Source organism: Neofelis nebulosa, chromosome 2, assembly GCF_028018385.1.
Source record: "Neofelis nebulosa isolate mNeoNeb1 chromosome 2, mNeoNeb1.pri, whole genome shotgun sequence".
NCBI classification, from domain to species: Eukaryota; Metazoa; Chordata; class Mammalia; order Carnivora; family Felidae; genus Neofelis; species Neofelis nebulosa.
Window position 1 is genome coordinate 56110789 of NC_080783.1, and position 21895 is coordinate 56132683.

Sequence of the window (21895 nt, forward strand, 5' to 3'; positions counted from 1 at the left end):
ATATCCTAGCTGGTTTAAATTTTACGGTGACCAGATGAAAGGAAATTACTGGATAGCCTAGGGTACCCCATGAATCAATCTAATTTTCTGGGTTCTTTGGATCCCATTGATTATATGCTTTGGTGGCCAGAAGCAGGATTATCTTGGCATACATTTTAAGCCAAGAGAGGACTATCATTGGAAGCCTACTCAGAGAGTAGCCACAGACTTTTCTGGAAAGGGTGATGTGAGAACTAGGTCTATATGAATTGACCGTCACTTTGCTTAGATGTATTGTACCCATTGCCTTACAGTTTTTATATGGACTGTGAAGAAATATAGGTAAGAAAATAGATTAATTTAAAGGTCAATAAAACCCAGAATTCTTGGGTAAGGAAGAGAAAAGATATCATTGTATTTGAAAATAAAAGAATAAAATAGAGTCAGGCATGGGATAAATACATTAAATAATACTTTCCACTGCCACTGTGTTCTTTTGATAGTATATTGTCCTCAGCAGGCAGTTGACTTTTTCTCCTCGACATGGGTAAGTGTAGGTCTGAATGAAGACGGTTTGAAGGAAGATGGATGGGGTGGGGGAGGGGCAAACGGACATTTACTGGCAGGTGGACACGTTTCAAGCCTGATGATTCTCTAGAAACCATTTACCAGGCAGCTTTAAATCACAGTCAAGAGATAGGTGCTGCTTCAGTAACTCAGGTATCACAGTTGAGAGAGGTAAATATGTTCTGTGTGACTGTGTGTGTGCTGTACTTCAGGGATTCTTTACTCTGATGATCTAGAGTTGGGTTTCATGGTCTTTGAATACCATAACATTATAGAATAATTTCTGGGAAGAGGGGCCATGACTTTTATCAAATTCTCAGAAGTATCCATGATCCAAAGAGTTGAAGAGCTCAATGTGGATTCCTAGGAAGGGGCGGGGAGGAAAGTGGCTGCATAGAAAATCACAGTAAAATATATCCCATCATTTTATATAATGGGTGATAACTGATGGCTTAAAAATGACTCAGGGTTTTGATCTGGAGCCTATTAGAGGCATTTGGTTTCAACTCCCAATTAAATATCTAATCTGATTACCTTATTTTAACATTATCCCTATTCTTACTGTTCTAATTCATCAGCTCATTCTAATCAATAACATTTTCACAGGCAAAACCTCTCTAAATTTTAGTGCAGTTCTATTGTTTACAGCACTGATTTCCACAGTATTGTGGATAATTATTTCATATTTGATAGACTTTCAGGATTTACTTATTATTAACAAGATCCAAACCCAGCAAAACTGACTTATAGTTTCAAGATAACAGAGATGACAAAGACCTTTATATCCCTTCTCCCTTCAAAATCACACCAAAAATAGGAAGGGAACAAGAAATGGATACACATCCCACCTTTCATGGAACCATAATGCATGAGGGCAGAAAATGGAGGGAGGATGTTCATAGTTTAGTAGAGAAAAGGAAGATCTAACCCAAGTGCCTTTGGGGTGAGGGGATGGAGGAAGTGGTACACATGAGAAACATCCCCTCCAGAACCTATCAAGGTTTAGGATCCAGAGGCATTAGAGAACACAAAAATGGGGTGAAGTGGAGGGAGGGGGTGATGAAAACACTGAGTCCCCAAGTCCCCACCCCTTCTCCATATAGTCAGAGGCCTACTCTTCTCACCTATGCAGGAGATAGAATATTTGCTGCAGAAACTAAACCCCAGACTTGAGGACACCAGCAAAAGAAAAGTTAAGGTGAAGTACATCCCGAAAATGAGAGAATTAAGTGAAAGTCTACATTCTCAAAGATGAGAAGATACAAGTCTCTTTTCTCATAATGTCAACATCCATGTTTACACCATTTCCAAGCAAGAGATTGGGACGTCCACAGAACAGGAGTTTAGATACTGACATTTGGGGCCCCCAACAAAAGACCAGCTGGCCATCTGCTCACCTTGTGGGAAGGCCCAGAAATCTACAGACACCACCCCCAAACACTGGTGTGTGGCAAACATTATAATACTTTACTCTTAGATGAGTAGACACTCAAGGATATCAGGTGTTTGAGGGAAACCAGCAAACAGAGAGGAAAAGGAGTTTAGAGGAAACAGGTAACAAGGAGCAGAAGAGAATTTCAGAGGAATTATAATTATCTTCAAAAAGATAAAAGACTATAATGAGAAAAGAATAGCATGCTATGAGAAAAGGAGCAACAGGCAAGAAAATGCTTACAAATTAAAAATATTATTATTCCTGGAAAGAGGGGGAAAATGTGGGAAAGCAGAGACAAGAAAATAAAAGAATCAATACAGGAAGTCCAATATTCAATTGGAGTTCCATTCAATAGGACACAACAGTAAAAAGAAAACTATTTTTTAGAAAGATTACAAAAATATTGTACTGAAGAAACTGAGCCTCCATGTTGAAAAAGACTTGCCAAGCCAAATGATGGGGGAAAAGTCCCAAACCAAAGCATATCTTTGAGAAATTGCCAAACCCTAGGGATAAAGAGAGGATTCTAAGAGAGAGGAAATCAAATAGCATACAGTGTTAGGAATAAGAACTGCATATACTTCTCAGAAACGGCTTCAGAAATTAGAAAACCGTAGAGCAGTCTTTCACCATTCTGAGTGGAAATGTTGCAACCCAGAATTGTAGGGGAGGCTAACAACTGAATGAAGACATTTTCAGTCCTGCAAAGCCTCAAAAGTTAATTCACTCCCCCAGTGTTGAAAAGTTAATACCCTTTCTCACAACGCCACTGACAGATGTGCTCCTGCGAAATGAGGGGGGAAATGAAGAAGGACAGAGATGTGGGTTGCAAGAGCCTGGAGGTCAACCCTGGGAGAGAAAAGCTGGCAGCAGACAGAGAATCCAGACCACAGAGCAGGACCAGGCCACCACAGGGTGTCCCCAGGACGGGAAGGCATCTAAGAAATGGTGTGCCCCTTTGGAGAGCTGTGTAGGATGTGAGAAGACTCAGATGTTCAAAGAAATCTTCACTCCAGGAAATAAAAACATTCACATCAGAAGGGAAACAAGCCCCAGATCCTAGTTGGCTCAGCAGTGTCTATGAATAGAGTGCAGATCAGGAAAGCACTGTATCTGGATTGCATTGTGAGTGTGGGGGAGGGAAGAGAGTACGTGTGAAGATAATTCTCGCCCATCACAAGACATTGGTGTTTAAGAGCAAACTCTGGCACCTGTATGCTGGGAGTTGGCCCGCCTCTACCACGTACTAGCTCTAAGTCCCTAAGCACATTACGTAGCTTCTCTGTGCCTCTCTTTCTTCTTACCTGGGGATAACAGTGGTTTCTACCTCACACGGCTGTGATGCGAATTAAGTCAAACAGTTGTAGAGTTCTTAGGAGAGTGTCGGCACATAGGAAGGACTGTATAGGCACTTAATGACTAACCAAGTGCTAATAATATGTACATACTATATAGAAATATGGTAGAAAATAATTACCAAATTAGTAAAAGATTAGATGCCTTTGGGAATCAGGAAAGGGGAAGGATGAGGGACTACTGTTTTTGATCCTAAGTCTCTTACTACGATTTTTTTTTTTTTAACTATTCAGGCAATACATTAAAGTAAAATAAAATTAACTTAAAACCAACAGCCAACTCCAAATTTTAAAATGAAGGGGCACACACAGCTTTGATATGGACTACTTCATTCCCCCCATCAACAATTTACTAACATTCCTATTTGCTATGCTAGTGAAATTACGTGTATTTCTGAATGTAGCAGAGAACCCAACTTAATTTCTAAAAATAAAACTGACAACACAGAAACTTATTCAGTTATTTCTGCAATAAAATCATAATTAATTAAAAAACAAAGTTTTTATTGCTCTAAGAGAAGAGATACTATCTAGTGGTCCTGAGTTTGGGGAAAAAATATACATGAAAAAGGAAGCAGTTTGAACCCTACTTTCCCTTCCTCTTGACCTCTGATAAAGATTTTAATAAATAATGAAATGGGAGACTTAACTAAGTACAAGGGGGAAGACATAAGGGCTTTGGGTCAAGAAAATGCATAGATTTGTGTTTCCAGAGGCTTACTGTCTCTTCCAAACTAACCAAAGGACAGCAGGAACCAAAGAATCCTGGTTCTATAATTATATCCCACTGCTCCCCAAATATCTCAACTGAGCCTAGGCATTTCATAAGCATGCTACCAGAGGCCAATAAAAACGGATTCTAGGGTCACCTGGGTGGCTCAGTCAGTTAAGTGTCGGACTCTTGATTTCGGCTCAGGTCATGTTCTCACGGTTCGTGAGTTCAAGCTGACAGCACAGTGCCTTCTTGCGATTTTCTCTCTCTGCCCCTCCCCTGCTCCTTCACAGGTTCTCCCTCTCTCTCCTCTCTCCCTCTCAAAAATAAATAAACTTTAAAAAAAAAAAAAGGATTCTGTGTAATAAGATACTCTACCTGATTCTCAATCTGGGTTGCCAAATCCTCTCCCAAACCCTAGTTTTCAAGATATACCCTGCCTTATTATCTGTATAAATTTAATCTGTCCTCCAAGCTAATATGAATTAAGGTATTCATAAGACAACTTCTAGAATACTATCATGTAACAATTTGAGTACTTTTTTTTTTTTTTTTTTTCAACATTTTTTATTTATTTTTGGGACAGAGAGAGACAGAGCATGAACGGGGGAGGGGCAGAGAGAGAGGGAGACACAGAATCGGAAACAGGCTCCAGGCTCCGAGCCATCAGCCCAGAGCCCGACGCGGGGCTCGAACTCACGGACCGTGAGATCGTGACCTGGCTGAAGTCGGACGCTTAACCGACTGCGCCACCCAGGCGCCCCTACAATTTGAGTACTTTTAAGTTGCTTCTTTAAATAAATATATATATGTGTGTGTATATATATATTTTAAGGTGTTCTCTTTTGCCTGCCCTCATTTAAGTGGCAGCTGGTGGGTATAGCATCCGCTTCTAAATTCACAGCCCCCCTTTCTCCTCCTACCACTAGACACTCCTCACTGCAATGTAGAATCACAAAACACATTTTGCTCTGGGCCTCTGCCAAACTGTCACTGTATCTGGATAGTGCAATCTCCTCTCTAAAAAGGGAACAAAATAATCTGAACTTTGTCCTGGTGTGCCAGTGTGGGCCACCATGACAGTCGGCTAATCCATCACTGTGGGGACCTTAGGCTATGCAACTGACCACCCAACTGACTGCCATCAAAGGGGGGTGGCAGTTAATCATTTCCTTAAATGATGTGAGTATGGAAACAGCTGATTGTTGCTCAGCAGACGAACCTTATCCATTCTCCCTGCCCTGAGTAGTGACTGTGGCCATTTCCCCTTCTCCCCAGACCGCAGGGTTTCAAGAGATTCTGACCGAGGTGGAAATTTTAGCGGTGATTGTGGGATGCCTGTGTCATGACCTTGACCACAGGGGAACCAACAATGCCTTCCAAGCTAAGTAAGTGTTCTAATTGTTGTTATTTTAATGCATTTGCCTTTCCGTTCAGAGCCAAAGGTGACGAGTGCTAAAGAGTAAAGCATTAATTTCTGGCATCCGAGGCCAAGGCCATGCAGGCTTGGGTGTGCATGTCATGGGGCTCATCCATCTTTATAATTCCCTATTCTTCTTTTAATTGCAAATTTGCCCTTCATGTCATGCTTGTTGATTTGGTCTGTCTCTGTTGACCTCAGTCAGATAACAAAGCTCAGATTTTAAAAGGCCTATTTTTTTTTCCTTCCGGAATATTTGCCTTCATGGCATTATAAGCATCTTGGACTTGCTACTCTCAAAATCAGGTTTTGAGACTATTAAAATAAAAGTGGCCTTCGGAAATTTTATGAAGCAGAATATGTTTCTTCTCCCAATAGACTCTCTTGCAGGTTCTTTAATGGTGGGTGTTGTATAAACTGCAGTGAACTAAAGCAACGCAGGAATACGGTCTCTGCTGTTCCCATCCCTCCGTCCACAGAAAGGTGGGAAGCAAACAAAGGAATTGCGTCAATCCTGGCAACGTGTGAGCACCTAATGTGCACAGACAGAATAATGTGCCCCTAAGCAAGTTGGACTGGTCGAAATAACCAGCTGTTACTTGGTGGCTCACACTGTGGTCTTATTTGGAAATAAGACCAAAACCCCAATCTCCTGACTTATATTGAAGGTCCAGTTTTAGTGTTCTTTTTACTATCTGTTTGCAAACAAAATGACACATGGGTTCAGGGGCTGGAGCAAAACGTTTGGGGATGGAGAAGTTAAGAAAGGCTTCAGCAAAGAGGTAAGATTAACTGTCAGATAACTGATTTCCAAGCCCCCGAACAGGTCTGCCTCCATAACGTGAACATCAATAGCCCACTGTGTGTCAACAGTATCACTCCCTTTGTTCCCCAAACATTGACCTATTGGGGCCTTGGACTCCTGGCTCTTTGCATATCCTCCCAATCAAATGAATTTTGATTTTATAAACTTCTCTCTGCATCCTGGATCCTATTATAACCCCTCACTTTAACCCTCTTTTCTCAATATCCTACCATTTCTTGACCCTCTTAACCTTCTGTGACATCCACTGTGCAAAAACTCAGCACCAATACAGTCAAACAATTCAGTTTCTTGCTACTCTACCTAGACTTTTACAGGCTTTGGGAGAAAATGTCACAATTGTGAGAGTCTGAGACATGCCAAATATGTATTGTCCCAGCTCAGCTGGAGGCTCTATACTCCCCACAGATCTTTCTGTGTCCCTAGCCAGCTCCATCCCCGCTTGCTTTTAGCAGTTATGTGGACCAAACTGTTTTCCCTTCCTAAACCACCTCCTGTCTACCACTGCCCCCACACCACTCAGCAGATCACCTTGCCTCCTCCTTCACCGAGAAAATTGAGGCCATCAATTGAGCCCTCCCTCAATTTCCTCCCCTGCCATGTAGAAACTTATCTGTCTGGCCCCATCCTTTCACCCTTCCGTCCTATCTCAACCAAAGGGCTGTGCCGTCTCCTGTCTGAGACTAATCCCTCCACCTCAGCTTTGGGGGCTTTCCTTGCCCCCTCCCGTGGGACCCTGCTCCATCAATCTTCCTCCCTCTGCCTTGTGTCTCTTTTCCATTCCTACTAGTGCTCAGCATCCTGTTAATGTGAGCGATTCTCCACCATCTTGAAGAAGCCTGCCTCCAACCCTACTTCTCCCTCCGGCTTCGGTTCTCTTTCTCTCCCTTACTTTCCAGTCAGTCTTCTTGGAGGGTTGTCTGTTGTTGTCTTCACTTCCTCAACCCCCGCCTCCTACATGGCCATCCAGTTCCACCTTCCCAGGGGAGCCCACCAATGGCCCCTGTTCCCAAAGCTGATGGACACTCTTTTTGGCCTTCTTTCTTGACGTTTCTTGCCATGAGCCACATTTTGTCACTCCCTCCTTCCAGGAACTCTGTCTTCCTATTGGAGCCCCACAGCCACCTCAGTCTCAGTCTTTGCCTCTACACCTCTCTCTTTTCCTCTATCCTAGTGAATAGCAGGGCCAGAAGTCCACCAGTCACCCAGATTCTCTCCTTAGCACCCCAAAACTGACATATCTGCATTGTTGGGTAAGTACTGCTTCTTTGCACCCATCCTGGGTTGCTACAGCAAGCAACCCATATTCCCTCCTCCAGTCTCCCCCCTACCCCCTTGGCACTCAAGAATAATCTTTGTGGGGCGCCTGGGTGGCTCAGTCGGTTAAGCGTCCGACTTCAGCTCAGGTCACAATCTCGCAGTCCGTGAGTTCGAGCCCCGCATCAGGCTCTGGGCTGATGGCTCAGAGCCTGGAGCCTGCTTCCGATTCTGTGTCTCCCTCTCTCTCTGCCCCTCCCCCATTCATGCTCTGTCTCTCTCTGTCTCAAAAATAAATAAAACGTTAAAAAAAATTTTTTTTAAAAAAGAATAATCTTTGTAATTCACAAAGCTGACTAAGTCACTCTCCTGCTTAAAAAACATTCACTGGCCTCCTGTGACTTTCAGGATAATGTTTAAATTACTTGGTTTAGCCCCTCTGACAGCCCTTTTCAGTTGGGCTCCTGCCCATTTTCCTGGCCCAGCACCCACTCCTCCCACCCCCACCCCCCATCAATGCATCAGTGTCCCAGACACAGGGGCTATTGGTGTCCTCAATGGGGTCATGTTAGTTCACCTCTCTCTGCTCCCGGGTGTGCTGCTTCTCTATCCTGGAATGCCCTTCTTCTCCTTCTTGCCCCAAACTCCTCCGAAAGCATCACCCCCTGGGTTTTATCTCTGAGGTACCATCATAGTCAGTGTATCTTCCTTTAGCCCCCTGTCTCCAGCCCCCTACCATTCTGCCACTTATGCATAAAGAGGAGATAAATGTGTTAGAAATATGTTCATAAAGCCAGACTGAGCACCTTGTGGGTTCTTTTAAGAGTCAAGTGCACAATACTTGTTCTCAGATACCAACATCCCCTTCCAGAGAGAGCCTGTGTATCACACTGAGAAAGGCGGCCCTTTTTGCTAATTGACCTCTCAGGTCTTTGGACCAAGAATACACACCTGATTAAAACCCAGCTAATCATATTTCATATACCAGGAATTCAGAGTTGGATTACCATGATACTGACTCAGTTATCTGTTGAGATCCAAGCTGTGGATCACAGAGACTTGGGAGCTGTAGGCTGCCATTTTGGGAAAGCCGTGATGACAGAAATAGATAAGAGAAACAAGAAAGTGAGTCTGCAGAGAGAAGAGAAGAAGAAAGTAAATATTCATAGAGAAACAGAAAAAAAGATTATACAACCTTGGAGACAGAAAAAGCAGACTTGATCCCTGGCTTTCCACATCTCTACTCCATTGCCAGGAGACCCAGCCACACTTGTGATAACTGGGTTCCCTCAAAGTTCCTTTTATCATTTAATCAACCTCTTTAATGAAGCTGCTTCTAATTGATTTCTGTTTTTTTGCAACTGACAGTGCCTGAGACAATGAGAAGTACTACAATGTACTTGTTGTATCCTACCTCCAGTGCTCACCAACATACTTGTAGGGTAGATATCTTTGTCTCCATTTAACCAGGAGGGCCTGAGCCTCAGGGAAGTAACTTGCCCAGATTCATGCATCCAGAATGTGGCACAACAGTGTTTGGACCCAGGCTATCTGATTCCAAAAGCCATTGCTTAACCACCGCATCATATTCCCTTTCATGACTTTGTATTATTTATTTGGGGCCTTTAAGCTTCCAGGTTATTAGCTGACTTGCCATATATGTGAGCTCTGGAAAACTACAATATATTTTGACATCCAGCAAATCAAGACAGAGCCATAAAAAATCCTAGAAATGAACTAGACCTTGGTTGTCATATTTTTCAACATCTTAACTTTACAAAAATGGAAACTGAGGGGTCCCTGTAGAGGCCACTTTTAGGCAAACAAGCTTGAGCAATGGAATGTAGGAAGTGCCCATAGTGACCACCCGGCTGAATGCAAACCATCCTATCAGGTGATCGACCCACCTGCAAATATCCTAACTGACCAATGGGCTACTTACAACCAGGCACAGTTGCCAAAAAAGGGAGAATTCCATACTTTACCATACTTCCTCATCTTCCCCCTTTAAAAACAGCCCCCACCCACTGCCTCCTTGCAGACAGCCTCTCCCTCTGCTGTCCTGCCCACTGCTCCCTTGCAGTGTATCCAATAAACTTCTATCCTTTCTTCAGCCTCAGGTGAATTCTTTCACCACCAGCGCCGTTGGCTTCCACCATATCATCCCCCCACATCTGGGGGCCCCATCTGATCAGATAGACACCCCATGTAAACACCACAGTCCCCAAGTCTCAAGTGACTGGTGTAAGATTAAACAACTTTCAACATATGAGATAAGGGTTAAGTTGCTGATTGCTGATATTAGAATTCAAAGTTCGGGGGTTTTGGGTTTTTGGTTTTTCTTTTTTGCATCCTTATACCATATGATCAAAATCTACTGTTCCAAGACAGTCTGACATGTTTCCGCGAGATGATTAATCCCGTACACAACTTAACCAGCTCACGGGATGTCTATCAGCCCTGCTTCTACCTAAGAGAGTTCCTTTTGAACTTAGGATACCAAACATCACCACCACCCACCCTCTTGTTAAAATGTCCTTCAACAACGAATACTGAAAGAGACCTTTTAAATCATGGTGAAGGGATTACCTTTTTATTGATTAGAATAACACTTATTCAGTAAGTGTGCCATTGTTTAGAAAAGCCATAGGAAGAAATCTAGTCCTTATTTCCTTTGTTATTCCACAATCATTGAGTGCTTTTTTTGTGCAAGGCTCTGTGCTAGGCATTGTGGGAGAAATAAAAAAGCATAACAAACAGTCCCTTCCCTAAAAGTAGTCACAGTATAATTCCAACCTTTCAAGTGATTTGGAAATAGATTTAAATGCACCAGTTATTACGTGGCAAAGCATACAGTACCTTTTATTCATATATAAGGCTATAAAGAAACAAGAGACATTTAGCAAGGGACAAATTACTATATAAAATGCAAAATGCCTCTATAATAAAAAGTTGTGACTTTAGTTATAGCACATATGATTTATTCTCTTAGCCTTTCTGATGAGTGAACCTTTGCATTTTCATATTTTATTCTTAATTTTTAAGTATTGGAGCACGTGCAATGAATGATCAATAGGTAGAGAGGGCCACCATACCACCACGCTTAGCAATTGCTCTGTGAACACCTCTCTCCCGTTTTCTCCAGGGACAGCATTTCCCACTCATCCCCCCCCATCTCCATTACAGCTGCCCCCGATGATTAAATATCAGTACCAAGCAGCTTTGTAGTATATTCTCCTAGGAGACTTCTTCTATTCATTTCTAGCATAATCTCTTATACTCATTTATTGGGAATGAAAACCCATCTTGTCGCTTTCGGCCAGGTCCCAGAAGTGAAATCCTGGGGCACATTAATCTGCCATGACAGCCTAATCCCATTCCTCACCACCTCCCAGCAATTCTCAATTTCCTAATTACCTTTCATAGTTTTCCTTTTAAAACTTTCCCATAAGCCATATCTGGAGAACTTATGCACGTTTTTGCACATTTATTTCTTGGTGCCTGAGCAAAGTGCCTGTACAGAAAGAATTTTCACTTTGACTTTTCTTTTTAATAAGTCTCTTCTCGGTGTGTCACCTGTCCAAAAATGAAAGTCTTCAGTATGTCGGGATGACCTAATCAACAATGAGCTTCATAAACAATCACATGTATAAATATTCCTGTGCTCATGAAATTCAGATATATAATATGGATATCCACAATTTGGAGATATAGATGTATTGACAATATATATATTTGTATATATATATACAAATTGTATATATATATATATATATATATATATACACACATATATATATGCCATATATATATGTGTGTGTGTGTGTGTATATATATATATATATATGTATATATATATATATATGGTAACATACTTATTACTGCCAACCTTCAAGTTTGAACTATAATCTCTAGCCATACTACTGTAAGCTTATTAGCCAAGCAGCTAATATTTTTTTAATTTATTATTTATTTTTGAGAGAGAATGGAGGAGGGGCAGAAAAAAGGAGGGGGGACAGAGGATCCCAAAGTGGCTCTTGCGCTGACAGCAGTGAACCTGATGCAGCATTCAAACTCACTAACCATGAGTTCATGACCAGAGCCCAAGTCAGATGCCTAACTGACTGAGCCACCCAGGCGCCCCACCAAGTAGCTAATATTTTTTTAAGCACCTATTCCATGCCAGGCAATCAGCTATGATATGCACATAAAACATCCTGGAATTTCAAAATCCAAAACAAAGGCACCCAGGGTGCATTTTGAAAAATGTATTTTCATAAAAAGGAACTCTGATAGAAAATAGTTAACTAAAATTAAATATTAATTAATCACTGGTTACTAAGATTAGCCTAACAATTTTGCACTTATTAAATGGCATAGATGAAGGTAAGATTTAAAGAAACAACACATACCTGATTAAAATGTAGTTACCACCCTCCCCCTTAGCAACTCTATTCGTGATGATACCTATGGAACCCAACCCTGTGTTTCTCCAGCATGTGGTCAGCTCTGAGTCTCTCCAAGATTATGGGCCCCTGGGCCCCTGATCTGGCTGTGATCTTGGGCTGCTTCACAGTGGAGATGGAGGGCAGCTTAGGACCAAAATCCTTCACGTTGCACGTATATGCAGTTCTTGGCTCCTCTCATTAGCAGTGCAGACTGTGAGCTGTCAGTCTCCGGCATTTCCAAGAAAAGGCCAAATTGCCCTTTTGATGTCCAAACTCCCTGGAATGAGCAGGAAAGAACACAGGGACTCTGATTGCCGTGATTGCCCTTTAAACCATAGGATTCTCTGGATCTCTCTTGACTCTTAAGATGCTCTAAATCCTAATCCTTCCACAAGAGCTGGAAATGAACACACTTGAACATGTCCAATGAACACTTTGCTGAACTGATATTATTGAGAATTAACTGGTTCTGCATAAGCAGGATTTACAGATAATTCAAAGTAACTTTTTCAAGTATTTAAAATGGAAATTGATATGGGTTTTAATTGATTTAATAGACTGCAGTCTACTACATGTCATGTATTATGATAAGCACTTCCAAGTATTTTATTACATTTTCATAAATAACAGGAGGTAGGTAGCATTTTCACAATTTTAGAGACCAAGAAACTGAGCCTTAAAGCACCCAAGTAACTGTCCAAAGCTTTTTCCAAGAGCTAGGGTCTGATTCCAAATCCAGGGAACTTTCCAGAGTTCTACTCTGAGATACAGTGGGACTGTGAGCTGGGAAATCATAGGAGAAGCTTGTCAGCCTTACCTGTAAAGTGGTTCAATGGACTCTGCATAATATTCCCAAGGGCTTTTCCCCTGGAAAGGCAAATACATTGGGTATAGGACAGTTAGTTGTTGTGAACACTCGGAAGCTACATACAGTTTAGTTCATGAAGTGCACCCTGATCCCCTAAGCTACAAATTCTGTCTTTTGTCCTTGGAACATCTGAAGCACTTCGATTGGACATGGAACGCTTTCTATGGTATTTGTGTTATGTGCATTATTTATCTTATGACCACATCTCATCTGAATTTCTTAGCCACATGGCCTGTGTCTTATCTATTTTATCATCCACAGGATCTAGCCTAACACATAGAAGGTTTTCGAAAAGTTTACTTCGTGGATGAGTGAAGTACCCGGTTTCCTAAGAATATATATGCTCGTGTTCCTTTGCCAAAGCAGGAAAAGCAGTCTGATCCAAAGAAATGGCATGGGAGAATCGTTGGCAGGTGGAGGGCCCTGGTCACTCATGCTTCTCTCCTCTTTCAGGAGCGGCTCTGCCCTGGCCCAACTGTATGGAACTTCTGCTACCCTGGAGCATCACCATTTTAACCATGCTGTGATGATCCTTCAAAGTGAGGTACAGGCCTAATACTCTGCTCCCCTTGTCAGAAAACCAATACAACAATGTTTGCTACTTCTTTCTTTGTAGCGCTACACATAGATACAGAGAAAAGAGACAAGTTTTTTTAGGCCAAACTATTGCTTTTCTTGGTGGCTTTTTAAAATCCTTTCAGATGCCTGACCAAGAACCTTATTCAGTTCTTCCTGAGCTGATTCATTTGGGTTTCATGATTGGTAAGGAGACTTTTCAGATTCACTTAGCAGAAAAGACGGCTTATAGCTTGTCACCAGAGCATGGGCTTATTTTCTTTAAGGAGCACAGAAGCCACTGGCAAAGTGACTTGACCCAAGTAGTGAGTGGCCCACATTCCCATTTTGCAAAAGTCGAAGCCATTTTACGAGATGGTAGAAATAGAAACAGGGTGAGAAAATTACACTTTATTAGCACAATTGAGAAAGCTATGAAAGATAAAAAGAGCCCAAAATTGCTGGTCAGAGCAGTCTGAAAGTGAGAATTGCAGCTAAACTTGAGACCCAAGGCTAAAGCCATATGCCTTATTTTGCTTCATATCGCAATGCAGGAGTTAGACATAGTTGGACTTGTGTACTTTTAGCTCTCCACAGAGAAAAAGAAAAACCACTAACTGACTCCGGCTGAGGCATCTGAGTTTTAAATTGCCAGGAAAGGATCTGTTTAATTTTCTGCAGGCGTACAGACTTTTTTTTTTTTTTTTTTGAGGCCAAGAAGGGATCATCTGTTCCCCATTATTTGTCAGTTCTCTAGCTGTGCCATTAATTATTATTATTATCATCATTAAGGCCCTGCTTCGCTGGAATAGCATCATTAAATATGGAGGGTTTTTTTCCCTCCAGCCTATCTTGAGAAAGCATGTCTTTTGCAATATCACAAAAGCCTTCTTCGACCCCATAAAGGAGAGTCAGCACTCCGGAACCCGAATGCAACTGGGGAAGGGCAAACCCGCTGAGGGAGATGTATTTTCAGTTGGGAATGAAACATCAAGGGTTAGCCTCTCAGTAACTCTGACAGAAACCAGCATCCCAGCCTCTGCAGCTCTGGAATTTTCCTATGGAAGCCATGTTTGAGCTGAGCGCTATGGAAGAGGGAGGGAGGGTTAGGAGGAGCTTGGAGCTTGGGTGCAGACTGTCTTTTCTGTACTGGCAATATGATGAGTTTACACCTCAGACCCCAGAAACTCCCACCTTTCTAATAACAGGGATTATGAACAGGATGTTAGGGTTTTCTTGGAAGGTAATTTGTTTGTCTCCTTGGGAAAAACAAACCACACTAACTCAGAATTTGTCTTCATACAAATAAAACACATTGGCTGGCCTTCACTCCGGGGTTCTCTGTAAAGAACACAGAATAATGACAATGGAAATTCATCCTGAGCAACTGTTGTGTGGGTTCTGGTCTGGCTATTATCCCACACACACCCCTGCCCTGCGCATCAGAAAGGCAAAAATGCACCCTGCTTTTCAAAATTTTTTTTTTCAACGTTTTTTATTTATTTTTGGGACAGAGAGAGACAGAGCATGAACGGGGGAGGGGCAGAGAGAGAGGGAGACACAGAATCGGAAACAGGCTCCAGGCTCCGAGCCATCAGCCCAGAACCTGACGCGGGGCTCGACCTCACGGACCGCGAGATCGTGACCTGGCTGAAGTCGGACGCTTAACCGACTGCGCCACCCAGGCGCCCCAACACCCTGCTTTTCAAATGAGGCAGAGGCCTGAGGCAAGCTACTCCAGACCTTTCTCCCTCCACACTTGGTTTTCTTTTCATCCGTGCCACTCCTCCATAAATGTAAATGACAGTAGAAGCAGTATTTCAGGGGCACAAATCTGTTTCAGGGACCAAACCCTTGAGGCACTGTAGAAGGCCAATTTGCATGTAAACAATACACTGACTGCAAATTAACTGTTTTGGTTTATCAAAGCCTATCTGGCTAGCTTTATCACTCTGTTAGCTGTAAATTGTGTCAGTTACTATATGTTCTTTAAAATTGTTAAAACGCACTCTCTCACAAAAAGATCAAGATCCTCAAATTCAGACCAGCTTTCTCATGAACTCCACATACTTTTGACTGTAACTTACTCATAAAGCTATTTTCTTTCACTGGGAGATGCTAGCCATTGTCTGGATCCAGGTGATGACTTTTCCACAGCTTCCAACCACTTTCTTCCAGGCCCCAGAGCACCAACCTATGATTGATCCATGGGGGAAGGCTCAGGCGAAGAAACCTGGGCAGAATTATGGCTTGGTCTACCTTTACTTACTTGTCTTCTTCTTAATGGCTGAATTAAGGGTCTGGAAGAGTTCATTTGAAAATTATTATTAATATTGGACCTGGTCCCAGGTGGAACCAATATACTCTAGTCTTAAAGGAGTGGAGGGTTCACCCAATGAGATAAATTAACTCAGGGAAGGAGATTATCATCTGGTAGCTGGTAAGAAGTAATTTGCTAATTGATATTCTGGTTCCCTGAAAGAATTAATTTACCTCTTAGCGGAGAATAGTTTATTCTCAGGCAGTCATCTGCCCCTTCCTTCCATACCATCTTCTGGCTCTCAGCACCCACTTTAAAACCCCTCCGGTTCCCAGGCCACATGTTTTTGAGTTCATAACTCATGCTAAGAAGACTTGATAAATGAAAAGCCCCTGACTTTCAAAGCAAGTTAAGTGAATTGTTGGTCACTTTACAGGATTGTTTCACTTTACTAAAAATATCGCAGAACTGTCTAATGTAGCTAAAACAAATTTTGAGGAAAAGAAGTGTGCTTTCCAAAGGTATGGAGATACAGGTACAAATTTTCCTAGGTAAAAGTCATCTTAGCAGTCCCAAGAACTATGCCAATAACACTATCTTATACATTCTAGCGACTCAGTAATTACGTACTGAATTTAATCTACCACACACTTCATTAGGATGTATCTTCACAATTTAACTCGGGGTTTCTCAAACTCGGCAGTGTTGACACGCTGGGCCGTGTCATTGTGGGGGCTATCCTATGCATTGTCAGAGATTCAGCGGCATCCCAGGCCTCTACCCCCCAGATCCTGATAGCATGCCCAACCAGAGTGATGATAAAAAAGTCTCTAAATATTGCCAAAATCACTCTCAGTTAAAAACCACTGGTCTAAGGTTTCTTTCTCCTCCTTGAAGTAATTTGTTGTCATAGCAAGTGCTTCCAAAATGCCAACTTAAGTCTTTATTAGTGAAACTAGTATTCATTTTAGGGTCAGAAAGATTCTCAAATATTTTGTCAATTTCTACGCTCAACAATTCCACAGGAAATGGCAGCCAAATGGAGTTATTGGCACAAACATATCCATAGTAACACAAGTTTAAACATTTTTAGAGTCTTCTATTTAGGACTAATAAAGAATAATAAAGTGCCTCTTGGTGGTTGTCCTCAAAAATGGTTGCACTTTCTGGCTTTGCTGTTTTCCAGAGGGTCTGTTTGTATTTGCACAAAATTTCATTAATTTTTTTAAAAAATGTTTTTATCATGTTCCCATACTTTTTTTTTTTTTTAAATATAGGAGACATGTAATTGACAACCTCAGATTTAATGTTGTCTTTTGTGACTTTTTACTTTCTCATTACAGGGTCACAACATCTTTGCTAATTTGTCCTCCAAGGAATATAGTGACCTTATGCAGCTTTTGAAGCAGTCAATATTAGCAACAGACCTCACGCTGTACTTTGAGTAGGTATTGGCATTTGATCTATTTGACAAATGGATATCTAAAATTTCATCTTGTAATTAATTTTCAAGTCCATATTGGGGGTCGCCTGTTATTCTACCACTGGTATCAATGTGTAAATGAGCTAAACTTTTTGTTGTTTTCCCTTATCTAAATGAACTTCATTAAGGTGGTATCTGTAAGACAAGAAAATCAGGGCTACCATCACGTGATTTATAGCTTTCTTCTGTTTAATGAACTTTGTCTGAAACTTTTGACTCTGAAACTAGGTGATGGCCATTTTTATTTTAGACACTTGCTAAGATTGCTATTTTTGGTTATTTTATTTCTGGTGAAATCCAAAATGGTGTTGATGATGCTAATGAAAGATTTGTTGCTGAAAGGTTGACTTGAAATCCAAGTCTTCATTTCTTGCCTCTACTCTATCTCTCTTTCTCAGAAGAGCTGTCCTCCTTTTTCCCAAAGTTCAAGCCTCCATCTGAGCTAGAAATTCCATCCCTCTTATTTCCCCTGATACCTGCTCCACCAGAGCAAAACCACCTCTTTTGGCAGCCTGAAAGTCTTTTCCTTCACCAATATGCATAGTTTCCTCTTAAAGACCAGTTTCCCTTCCTTAAAAAATTCTTCCACTTGATCTGATGGAGATCTTTAATTGCTTTTCAACTTACCTTTCTTTTACTGCCTACCTTTCAAAATAAATGGAACACAAAAAAATAAAAAATAAAAAATAAATGGAACACATTTTCCTAACACCTGCTTACGCTTTGAAGACCAATGTGCACCTTCATATTCTACAAAAATTGTTCTTTCACAGGTCACCAGAAACTTCCTTGTCCTCAAATTCAGTGTCCTCCTTTACCCATTTCTGATATTGTCTAGCTTCTTTGAGACCTCTGAAGATTTACAGTCTTCTTATTGTCAATTTCTACCCTCTTCTCTTCCCCAACATCCAGCTGCTTTTCTCCCTCTTTTTCTGGATTCTTTGTAGGTTTCTTTTCTCCTTGTTCCTACATATGAGTTCTTGAACCCATATTCTTTCTCAAATCAGATTTATTCCCTTAGCCTCAACTCCATATAACCTGTATAGGTATGTAGAAGGCCCTGGAATTCTTCAGTCTAACCATCACATTCTAATCACATATCTCCAACTTCCATCTCAAAAACCTTCAGTGATTTCATTGCTTTCAAAGCAACCTGGAAACTTAGTTCAAGTTTCAAGGCCCTCCATAATCTGCCCCTAACCTTTTTTCCTTCTTATCTTCCACTTCTCTCCTACATGATTTGTCTTCTCCAACCAGACTGGTCTACATATTACACTTTGAAAACATCTCACACAGTGCCCTGATGCCCGAATCATACTGTTTCTGCATGAAATCCTGTCCCTGCCCTTCCTCATCAGCTGAATTTTCCTTTAAGGTCCATTTCCTCCATCACCTTTTCTAGGAAGCTTGTTTCACTCCCTTTGAAATCTTAACTGCCCTTTGTTATTGTGTCAGTTAGAATTAGAATCAATTGTAAGGGACACAAAACCCAAAACAATAGTGGACTACATCTCTGTCACGTAGAAGAAATCTGGAGATCCACAATCTGGAGCTGGTAGAGTAGCTATATGAAGTCATCAGGGACTCAGTGCTCTTTTTATCTTTCCGAGCTGCCACCTTCAGCACATGGTTTTGACCTTAGTCCAAGATAGCTGCTTAAGCTCCAACCAGAATGTCCACATTTCAACAAGCAGAAAGAAAGAAGGGACAAGGAAGAAAGGGGCCAAAAGGTGATGCAAGCTATCTTTTAGGAGAGTTTTTTGGAAACTCCACATAATTCTTGCACTTACATTTCAATGGTCAGAATTTAGTCATTTGGCCAAACCTAGGTTGAAGGAAGGTTGGCAAAGGAAGTCTTTACTTTGGGTAGCTGTGTGCCCTGCTGAAAAGTAGGGGCTCTATTATTAATAAAGGAAGGAGGGATATTGGAGTAGACAACTAACAATCTGTGCCCTAGGTATTTATTGTTGGGTTCTGCTGAATGAGTTCGTGCATGGTATTGTGGAAAGAGTAAAGGCTTTGGAAGTATACTGGTCTGGGTTTAAATCACATTCTGGCATTCTGCTTAAACCTGGTAGACTGAGCCCAAGTGTCTGTGTCCTTTCCCTCCTGAAACTCCACTGAAATGACACCAAATAAATTTAAAGAAAAATAAAAGCATAAATCTGCAAGAGAGAGGGCACGCAACAACTGAAAAGAGATGTCAATACATAAGTGGAAAACAGAAGACTGACCAACAAATGGTAACTGATTTAGCAGAGCAGAAGTGAAAAGTAGGGCCCACAGAGGAAAGCATCTCTGAGAAGCAAGATAGTTTGCCCTGTAAGACCTTAGTTAGGAGCCCAGGGACAAAAGAAAAAAAATGCCATGAAAAGGGGATATGACTCTCAAAGCTTAAGACAAGAAGATTGATAGAAAGTCAGTTTATGTAACACTCAGAGCCCACAAAGTCCTTCCCCAACATAGTCAGTTAGCTTTTTTTCCTCTACCCCTGGAGATAGTCAGAGGTTTATTCCCTAGAGAAATAAAAGACCAAACTCTGGAATGAGGGAAATACAAGGTAGAAATGAGATACAGAGCCAGAACAGGGGATAAAAAGAAATGGAACAAGTCTCTGGATTGAAAACCCATAGCCCAGTCACCCAGAAGGTAGGAGTTCATAAGCCATAAATCCAGGGTTGTCAGATTTAGCAAATAGAAATACAAGAATCCTAGTTAAATTTGAATTTCATATAAACAAGGAACAATTTTTAGTATAGCTATGTCCCATGTAATGTGTGTGGAGGACACATTACACTGCTGCTCAGCCTTTTAATGCCTGACCATTACATACAAAGAGATACCAAGGCTCACAGAACACTTTGTGAAAGACTCCCATATGAAATACAGAAGCCAAAGCAAATGGGAAAAAATGAAATTCAGAGAAAGCAGGGAGAGAAAGAAAACAAAACCCCAAAGCGATTATTAATATCTTTAGACAGCTAATGTATTGCATCCATGAAACAAGAACAGGATGCTTTAAAAAATAATAGGAACAACCACAGAAGAAAAAGCTCTTGATATTAAAAATAAGATAGCCAAAATAAATAAAATTAAGGCATTGGGGAATACAGTCAAGGGACAAACAGGCAGCAATATGGAAAATATTGTTTTGTTTCATTATGTGCTTTTTAGGATTGTTTGATTTGTTAACTATGTGCATGGAATACCTTGATAAATATAAATTTTAATTAATTTTAATATATAGTTTCAAAACAAAAATCCCAGCTCTGCCACTACCTGGCTTTGTGTTATCAGACAAATTATTCACCTCTCCAAGCCTCTTTTCTTCATACGTAAAATAGAGATAACAATACCTATGTTATCTGTCTTATAAACGTCTTACATCTCATAAATGCCTTGTATGTCTTATAAATGGTGGTATCCAATCTCATTGCTTTATAGCCCATTTATTTTGCATGTTTTGTGACCCTCATGATTGACTTAACTATGCTGATCTCTTTCTGAAATGATGCTCCTTGATTTGGGATTTATGGAGGCCTATACCCCTTTAATGTTTTTATTTCCTGTCTCTGGCACTTCAGGATTTTGTGTTATTTTTCTCAAAGTAGAAACATTTTCCCAAGCCAAGTTTCCAAGTAACTTCTAAGGGGGAAAAAAATCTCACAGTTGGAGTCCATTTATCAAGGCCTGTTAGGGACGTGTCGAATCACTGAGTGACCGCTGGGATGCGGCCAAGTAAGTTGGTTGCAACTCCTTTTCTCATTACTCTGTTCTTATCTTAACGCTGCAGCCCCTGCTGTTTGCTGACTCCCAAAGAAGTCGGCTTGTTCTCTTTTTGTCAGCATTATTGTCTTCTGAGGTTCCGAATAGCTGCTCATTCCCTAATCTAGACCTTCAGGAGGCTGATTCACTTGCCTGTTTAAAGTTGCATTAAAGCGTTGCCATATTTTTAGCCAAAACAATCCCTAGGGTTAATGAGGAGAACAGCAGCCACTATAGACTGTCACCCAGATGCATTTATTTCACAGATATACAATGGTGGGACTAGAAGGGATGTTAGAAATGATGTAATCCAATTCATCTCCTTTATTTTGTAGATCAGGTACTGAGCTCCAAAAGGTTAAATAGTGTAGCTTGGGTCACATAACTAATTAATGGCTAAACTGAAAACCACTCCTCTTTCAGGGCTTTTTCCACAATCACTGTATTCCTCCTCTAATGGAAGAATCAAGAAATAGTCATCATTCGAGTTGGAGATACATTTTATGGAATATTGACCTTCCCGGGCGTATGTCAATCAGTTTAATTTGCAAACCAGCATGGGTTCCCTGTGCCCTCTCCCAAAGCAGAGCTAGAGTCAAGGGCTTGCGTGCAGGTAGCATAGTTTTGGAAGTGGCGTCAGGAATAGGAGCAGGGCTCTGGGACAGTGACTCGGGAAGTAGGAAAGCTATTGCCAGGACGCGTTTCCTTGTTGGTAGTTACAGTGGTCACCTGGAATTGATCCTGCAGGGACTGTCTGAAAAGTCTCAGATGCTGCACCTCAAAATTATCCACCCACCTCCATTCTTTATCAGCAAAGGTTATTCCATGGGTGTTAACTCCTAGGACTTGGGACTTTCAGGATGTGCACGCCTGAGAGCTGGGGATTCTCCAGCAGTCCTCATCCCACACGTGGAGTGAGCAGCACCCCGGCAGAAAGTAAGCAATGCACCAGGGAGCCTGGGCAGGAA

General features: G+C 41.4%; 1 protein-coding gene across 2 annotated transcripts in view; it reads left to right on the forward strand.

Moving 5' to 3' along the window:
- Positions 1 to 21895, forward strand: part of PDE11A (phosphodiesterase 11A) — a 375452-nt gene that overhangs the window by 295895 nt on the left and 57662 nt on the right. For both annotated transcript variants that reach the window (XR_009256998.1, XM_058712978.1), the window contains exons 13-15: positions 5327 to 5436; positions 13318 to 13408; positions 17023 to 17123. Coding sequence is in view for 1 of the 2 variants with exons in the window: in XM_058712978.1 (XP_058568961.1) it covers positions 5327 to 5436; positions 13318 to 13408; positions 17023 to 17123 (302 nt within the window). In the remaining variant the exon portion in view is untranslated. The remainder of the gene's footprint in view (positions 1 to 5326; positions 5437 to 13317; positions 13409 to 17022; positions 17124 to 21895) is intronic.